The sequence below is a fragment of the Sander lucioperca genome, chromosome 16, assembly GCF_008315115.2.
Source record: "Sander lucioperca isolate FBNREF2018 chromosome 16, SLUC_FBN_1.2, whole genome shotgun sequence".
Lineage (NCBI taxonomy): Eukaryota > Metazoa > Chordata > Actinopteri > Perciformes > Percidae > Sander > Sander lucioperca.
In genome coordinates, this window is record NC_050188.1 from 468985 (window position 1) to 477886 (window position 8902).

The following is an 8902-nucleotide window of genomic DNA, read 5'->3' on the forward strand; positions in this document are numbered from 1 at the left end:
TAAATGCAGAATGAAGAAATAATAAAATTGGCAAATGTAATAATGTTTTATTTTTAAATAAATGTATTTTTCTACCATATGACCCCAGTGGGCTTCATAGACATGTGAGCAGGTATAATTTATAACTGAAAGTAAACCACAGTGGGCGTTTTAAAATGTAATAGCATCAAGTGCATAAAGTGCAGCGCTGAAGTGGAGAAAGTCACCAAGAAGGACTGATGCAGTTTGAGGAAAAAGTGCAAAGCCTTATATTTGGGTTAAAAGGATAATTTGCCCCAAATAAAAAATAAATAAAAAATCTGTCTCTTCCCCCTCATATTATCTCCCCAGTCAGATAGTTTGGATTTTAATTGTCCAGGTTTGTCATGTTTACTAAACTAAATTCCACACACCTTAAATCGTATTGGGATGAGGCAGAGATCTCCAAACATGGACGAATAAAACCCAAACTATTTGACAGGATAGATAACACTAGAGGGGAGAGGATATATTTTTAGGTGTACTGACCCCTTTACGAGCCACCAAACCAGCTTTAAGAGAGTCTTTATAAAAAGCCTATGAGTATGATTAGAAAGAGTTAAAACTGGTGTAAAAGCAGCCGGGTGCTCTGCAGCTGGTCATGTTCCTCCTGCCAGCAGTGGAGAAGACTCAGAGGCTTCATGTTTGTAATGCGACGCTGTGACGCCATCGTGTGGCCAGCTGTCGTACAGGTGGCTGCTCTGCACATCTGCTTCGGCTCGCAAATGAATTTTCTTCATAAAAAAAGAAACAAACAACATAAAAAAAGTTAAGAAATATTCTCTGTCAACACAGATCTTAAATAAGACCTTGAAAGTTCAACATTTTAGGAAATAGTCTTCTGAGATGTTCAGATTGATATCAATCTCATGTCCTTTTGTTGAGTAGCTTTGCATAAAGACTGGAAACATGGGGAAACAACTAGTCTGGCTTTGTTCAACGTTAAATAAAAAAAACACCTGCCAACATCGCTGAAGCTAAATAATTAACATGTTGTGTATTCAGCGCAAAAACAGAAATGTTAAAACAAAATCTTATGAGGTTAAGATGGTGCTGCCACAATTTCTTAGGGAACAACCGGAAATCAAGAAATGGCACATAATAATATGAATCCTGTAAAGCTGCAATTTGCCACCTTACACTGCAGTTCTTTAAACAAATTCACAAATGAGATACAACATGTTTGATTAGTAAGCTTAAGAGGTGTTGGTAGGTGTATTTTGAATTTTGGAAATTTGGCTTCAATATGAAGCAGCAGCCAATTATCTCAGATTAGCATAAAGTCTGTAAACAGCAAACCTGGTCCTGTCCTGTCTGTAGGTTTTGATTAACTGTGTGGTTCATGGAATGTTAAATGTGTGCTATTGAAAAGGAAAAAAAATAACACAGCCTTTTATTCTTCCGCGCCGACAACAGAGTGTCTAGTGGCCAGAGGCATTATGTTATCAGGGTGTCTGTCTATACGTTCCATACTTGTGACCGCAATATCTCATGACCCCCCCTGGAGGGAATTTCTTAAAATTTGGCAATTTCTCCCAATTTGACTCAAGAATGAACTGATTCCATTTTGGTGGTCGGAGGTCAACTTCACTGTGAAATCATTATGTTCTGCAAAACCTTTTAATAAAATTCCATTCAAAGTCTTTGCTACATATTTTATATGAGTCTGGACAGACATGGATGTAAACTGCAAATTGACTGGTTGACGGAGGCATACAACTGCAAGGTTTCAATATGTGTAATTACATTTTTAGGCACATTAAGCATGGATGTATTGAGAACAACTGCATACTTCTTTCCAACATGGCATCTAATTGATTTCTAATAATGTTGCTCAGTGGGTACATACGCCCAAAAAGTCTCCACGGGCATTTTTGGCCCTACAGAGCGAGCTACAGTCCTTCTGCGGCCGAGCCTGGTTGAGAGCATGCACGTTAGAGACTTCCTGTTGAATGAAATTTGTTCATACTTCTCTTATAGACTTCCTAATTTCACTGAACCAAATAAATAGGCCGAACAGATCAAAATTGAAGAGTCATTTCATGGTATTTTGAGTGACGCTCAGAAAAGCCGCTCCTTTTCATACAGAAATATTGGGCCACTGTGTGTCACATGATCCTGCAATACACAGTATGGCCACTACACCACAATGGGTGAAAAAAAAAAAACAGCTGCTGTGGGCACAGTGTAAACCCTTGGAGCAGAAGCAGAAATTAAGCTTTACTGTACAGACATGAATGTGGTATTGATCTTCTCATTCAATTTTCTGAAAGCAGTTTCCCAAAAGGTCTAACTATTCCTTTAAGTCGTGAACCTACAAAGTTTGTGCATCTGGATCTACAGTATCTCTACTAGACAAATGACATGTTCTTTGTTTCTTTGTTGCAACATCATTTGTCTGGTCATTTTACAGTAAATAGGACAAACAAAGCAAAAATTAACCTTTAACAGCAGCTGTGGGGGTGAAAAGATAAGACAGACTACCTGGAAATCTCTGATGTAGGTAAGGAAGAAGCTGATGAAGGAGAAGGCGAGGGACCATTCAGACACGGTGCTGATAATGTGAGCCGTGTAGCCCTGAAAAAGACATACAAACATCAATGTAATGCTGCAAAGAGCTGTGTTACCAACCAAAATGTGCAACTATTTGAATTAGACAAAGTTCTTGTGTAGCTGCTTGGGTTTAGACAACATTCTAACATCTGAGAAGTTAGAAACGCACGTTTATGTTTGTCATATACAGTACATTTGTTTATATAAGGCATCATTTTAGTATCAGTACTTGGATATCATATCGGCACAAGTATTGAAAAAGAAACCCAGCTTTGATGCTGCAGAACTGACCGTTTCTCCAGGAATCCAGTGCAGTTTGCGAGGTACGTCCACTCCCGGCAGACTGCTGTACATGATGACTGATGATACGAACACTGACAGGAGAGGATGCTGTTAAGGGTCACAGCTCACTGCTCCAACACACAGCATTCATACATAATAAATATGTAGGTGATATTCTGAGTCAGAATATCCAACATGGGGGCGCCTGGATAGCTCACCTGATAGAGTGTGCGCCCCATGTACAAAGGCTCAGTCCTTGTGGCAGCGGGCGCAGATTCAACTCCAACCTGCGGCCCTTTGCTGCATGTCATTCCTCCTCTCTCTCCCCTTTCATGTCTAAGCTGTAATAAAGGCCTAAAATGCCCAAAAAATAATCTTTAAAAAAAGATGCATCTTTGCACTAACTTTGTAAATAGTCAAAAATCAAACCTTCGGAACTGGTTGGACTTTGAAGATGATAATAATAATGAAAACGTTTCTCATTGAGTAATTATGGTCTCACTACAACTCTGCTCTTACTGACTGTAGTGTTAGTCCGCTCTGGGCTCTGTGTTTCCAGCTGTCACCCTGTCAAAAGGATACTGCTGATGATGCTGCTCATGGTCCAGAGACCGATGCCGAGCCGGACCAGGTAGGTGGTCCTGCTGTGGACGTGAGGCTGCATGTGGAGCGAGAGCACCGTCTGAACCACGATGTAGAGAGCCCCGACCCCGAAAGTCATCACCGCCCCCACCAGGTGCATGGAGAACAGCGTGGTCTTCTGCTCTGACACACACACACACACACACACACACACACACACACACACACACGCGCACACGCACACGCACACACATTCACTGCTGACACGTTCAACACTTCACCACAATGTACAGATGGGGCCTGATCTAGGACCAGCAGCACTCACCTGGAAGTTTGCGACCACGCACATCCCAAAAGAGCTGATCAAGCCGAGCAGCAGCCCGAAGCGGTTCAGTCTGTTCAGTTTGAACTCGCCTTCACCTGTCAGAGCCTCCACCTGTTTGTAACGCACGTACACCGTGGCTATCCCTGCAAACACACACACACACACACACACACACACACACACACACACACACAAAGTCTAATTACCATATTTCCTTTTTTTACATAGACAAAAACATTTTGGCTGAAATCCCTCAAATTCAAAGAGCTTGACCTGTGGTATTGCTGCTTGCAGCTTTCTTCAGAACCACTGTCCCCCGAAATAACTTACAGAAATCCCCCAAACCCAAACGCTTAATATGCAACCCAACTGTATACTACTCAACCTGTGTACTTCTGCTTCAGAGGAAAACATTGTACTACTACTACATTTACCTGACAGAGAAATATTACTGGTTACGTTGGAGATTCAGGTTTACTCACAAAATATCACAAAATATAATGCATTGTTATATTTGAAACTGTCCATCATTAAATTAGAATTGAAAGCTCCACCTTAAACAGAAGTAGAGTAAATTAAGTACATTGTGCTCATAATGCCTCTCTTTCACTCTTCATTTTAATGCATGACTTGTACTGTGTGTGTGTGTGTGTGTGTGTGTGTGTGTGTGTGTGTGCTTTTTTACAACAGTAGTTTCCATGCATTAGCTCAGAGAGCTAGCTTGACTGATTTACTTTATTAGATTCCTTCCTTTGAGACTCTCCACTCTCCTTTGTTTATGTCTATAACTATGAATGAAACTCAATGTAGTTTCACATAGAGTGTAATGTGTGCGTGTGTGTGTGCGCGCGTGCGTGCGTGCGTGTGTATGTGTATGTGTGTGTGTGTGTGTGTATTCGTGTTTTACCTAAAAAGGCTGACACATCCAGCATTATGCCGAACACACACCTCTCTGGTGCCATCGCTCCTGTGTCGCTGCAACACACAACAAAGTTCACTGAAGAGAAGTTTGATTTATTTTGCTGAAAATCTCAATGAAAAGATTTAAAAAATAAAAAAATAAAATAACAATACATTTCAGCTAGGTTTCCATGGAGACATTTGAAAAGAAAAAATAAATGTAATATTACAAATTTGCTCATTATAAGGAGTGCGGGCCACATTAATTCTACATATGGGAACTACTCTGTGTGTGTGTGTGTGTGTGTGTGTGTGTGTGTGTGTGTGTGTGTGTGTGTGTGTGTGTGTGTGTGTCCAGACTCAGACCTGATGTAAGGCACCAGAGGATCCACATGTCTCAGTGACACCGCTGTGATGTAAGCGAAGACAAAGGACGCCGCTGTCCAGACGACCAGCGCTGCAGGCAGGAAGCACAGACCCTGCTGGAACCACCACATGGTCTCCTCACTGTGTGTCCTGTACACAACACACAAACGGTAATACACACATCGATATACACACAGCAGCCATCATCCTCCTACGGTCTCATCGTCTTCTTGAGTATGTGCAATAAATAGAATTTAATAAAGAAGACTAAATTAAAGTCCAATTGCACATTAACAGTCAAAGATGAATTATGCAGTTCACACTTGGGTCTCAAAATATCCCCACTGTAGTGCTGAAATGATTGATTGGCTGTTTAATCAACAGACTGAATTCAATTTAATCAATTAGTCGTTTAAGTCACTTATCAAAAACTCCATCCATTGTCTAGCTGCTGTTTCTCTAATGTGATGATGTGCTGCTTGTCTCTGTTTTATATCACTATAAACTGAATATGTTTGGGTTTTAGACTGTTGGACGGACAAAACAAGACATTTGAAGATGTCATCTTCGGCTCTAATCGGAATTCGGAAACTAATTGACTATTTTTGCAATCACAATTTGTTACTCTTTCATAATACTATGGAAGCCTACATTTTGGTAAAATACTGTATGTGACTTCAATAAAAACATCTGTGATGGCAACATGGCTCCTACTGAGATCACAGAATCTGATGGGTGGGTCACATAAAAGGTGCAACACCGGTCAAAATAACGGTAATGAGCATTTGAATATCCTAATCTGTCACAGAAGTATAAACACCAATGGACAGATACTATATACTAAATTATTTATTGGTGATCTGTTTATGGGACTTCCTGAGAGGCTAAATTAATCTCAAATGAGCCTAATAAGAAGCTCATCCATCCAGATTCACCTGGGACTTGTAACCGAAAACTTAAAGTGATAAATAGGTTTGTGGTAGAGTGTAAAAAGTCCCCGTATTCTCCCTGAGGAATTGAAACAGAGAAAGTCAGACAAAGGTCTGTAAAATTAGCTGTTTTCGCTGTTATTCTCGTTGATAGGGAACGAATGTCTCACATCCAAACCAAACTCCATTAAAAAATGTGCAGTTTACGCTTTTTCAAAAACCCAAGTTTGCACGTCTCGCAAAATATCATTAATTCACTTTAACTTTACTAGAGAATACATCAGAAACCAAACACTGAATGTACAAGCACACATATAACGTTACACATAACGTTACAGTAACAGAGAGCTACTATCGGTTAATGAAATATGCTTCAATAACGTTACGTTTGTACAAATCACTATTCAAATCACAAAGATTATGGCTAGCAGCTAGCTAGCTAGCTAGCTAACGTTAGCTACGGCCAATAACCTTCGCCGACCAAAATTAATTAACGTTAACGATATAGCTATAAGTCAAAGTTGTTATTGTTGTATGTGTTGGTTGGACCATATGGCTAAGTTACAATGAGGAAAAAGCATCACGTGAACCAGCCACATTGACATAAAGTCCGGGTTATAAACGTAATGGCACTCACGTTATTCGAGTCCTCCAGCGACCACAATCTTCCTGCTTCAGAAAATCCTTTAATCACTTATTTTCAAACAGGACTCTGGTATTCCGATCTCTGTCGAGCGTCAACAATCCTCGGTATAATGCAGGGGTCGTGAGCCACACTTTCATTTAAAAAACTGTTTAAAAAGTTGTCACAGCTTCGTTGTCCTTGTAGGCTACAGGAGTTCAGATAAGAGTGAAGCACGCATGCGCTGACGGTCAAAAACAAAACAAATGTGTGGGACCCTTCTTATACAATCTATGGTGGGACCCATAGACAGTATATAAGGTGGGACCTTCAGTGGTTCCCTAAATGGGGTCATGGGGTCTGGGGACTCCCTGGGGTGAGAGGAAGAGTGTGTTGATAAAACATTATTTCATGTACTTATGGTCATTCCACGACACTCAGCAGAGGCCATTGATACGACATAAGTATTATAAGTTATAAGTATATTTCATAACTTTGTAAAATATACATCCCAAATAGAATTAAGCCTAACAATTGTCAATATTTTGCAAACAAATTATGTGAATGATCATGAACAGTGGCCAGAATGTAACTAAGTACATTTACTCAAGTACTGTTTACTTGAGTATTTCCATGTGTCATGTTATTGTACTTTAAAGCGTACTTCTACTTCACTACATTTAGAAGCAAATATTGTACTTTTATTTTTTTTGACAACTTTAGTTACTTTGCAGAGTCAAAATATATAAATAAAATATAAATCAAATCAAAATATATTTATATAGCACTTTACAGCAACCAGCAGGTATCCAAAGTGCTTTACATCAGGAATCAAGTATAAAACAACATATCATACAATATAAAGAATGAAACATATAACACAGTAAAATCAGAAAAGGTTATAAAGAAACAGGAGAGTGAAATTGTCAAAACCACTACTATGTATTAAAAGCCATTCTAAACAAATAGGTTTTGAGTTTGGACCTAAAAAGAGCTACATCCGTAATAGTGCGAATATCAGGGGGTAACTTGTTCCAGAGTCTCGGGGGAGCAACTGCAAAAGCCTGATCACCCCACCGTTTATACCTTGACCTTGGGACTTCTAAAACCAGCTGATTTGAAGACCACAATGACCGGTTGTGCTCACGCAAAGTTAAAAATTCTGACAAATACTCCGGGGCCAGGCCATTTAAGGCCTTGAAAACAAACAATAAGATCTTAAAATATATTCTAAAACACACAGGAAGCCAATGTAGAGTGTAGAGAACAGGAGTGATGTGTGCACGTCTTAGATGTATTTGTTAAAAAGTGAGCAGCAACATTTTGAACAAGTTGAAGGTGTTATATGGAGGTCTGATTCAGACCAACATAAAGAGCATTACAGTAATCCAACCTTGAACTAATAAAGGCATGACTAGCCTTTTCTAGGTCGTGCCTGTTCAGGAAAGGCTTAACTTTAGCCAGGAGACAAAGCTGGAAAAAGCTCAGTCTAACATTACTGACCTGCTGTCAAATTTCATGCTGCAATCAAAAGTAACCCCCAAATTCTTGACAGCTGACCTAATGTATGATGCCCAGAGCTCCTAAACTCAAAGAAGGACCATTATGTGCCTGAAGTACTAAAAATAATACACTGAGTTTTATTTTCGTTCAAATTAAGAAAGTTTTGTGAAAGCCACAACTTAATATCATTAATACAACTAAGCAGGGAGTTTAGTGCGACACTGTCATTTGCTTTCATAGGAAAATAGCAAATCATCTGCATAACAATGAAATGACAGGTAAATCAACTAATAAATTATGTATTATTAAAGATTATGCTATCTAGCTATATATATATATAATTATTCATATTATTATATGAATACATTAATGTATGTGATTCTGAAGTGGGTCACTTGTGTGGTACTTTAAGTATATGTTGATGCCAATATTTTTGTACTTTTACTTAAAAGTTTGAATGCAGGACTTTTACTTGTAACAGTTTTTTCCTACACTGTAGTATTGCTACTCTTACTTAAGTAAATTATAGGCTACTTCTTCCACCACTGCACTTTGCCACAAAGCGAATAAGCATATTTCCAAAACTTGTTCACACAAAATAAAAATAAAACATACCACCATTTAAAGCTCCGTAGTGAATGTTGTTTTCATCCTGAGTGGTTTGTGACAAAAAGGTGCAGGAACATAGCCTAGAAATCTAGACGCAGCCAGGGTCTTCAACATCTTGATGAGGGTCTGGCTTGTCAGGCTAGCAGGAACGAGGATGTGACTCCATCAGTTTGACCGTTTCCATTAAAACACAAGTAGAAACCTGGCTCCTGG

General features: G+C 39.3%; 1 protein-coding gene and 1 long non-coding RNA gene across 2 annotated transcripts; one reads left to right on the forward strand and one right to left on the reverse strand.

Annotated features, from left to right (window-relative positions):
• Positions 1 to 583, forward strand: LOC118493298. The gene is made up of 2 exons (XR_004895288.1): positions 1 to 329; positions 420 to 583. It is a non-coding gene; the product is annotated as an uncharacterized LOC118493298 (long non-coding RNA).
• dram2b (DNA-damage regulated autophagy modulator 2b) lies at positions 511 to 6819 on the reverse strand. Its single transcript, XM_031296833.2, has 8 exons — positions 6593 to 6819; positions 5027 to 5176; positions 4668 to 4735; positions 3761 to 3903; positions 3436 to 3613; positions 2863 to 2945; positions 2503 to 2595; positions 511 to 752 (listed from the first exon to the last, which is right to left on the reverse strand). Exons 2-8 carry the CDS (start codon positions 5155 to 5157, stop codon positions 618 to 620), a joined length of 831 nt encoding a protein of 276 aa, XP_031152693.1. The 5' UTR covers positions 5158 to 5176; positions 6593 to 6819; the 3' UTR covers positions 511 to 617.
• Between the last annotated feature and the right edge of the window lie 2083 nt (positions 6820 to 8902).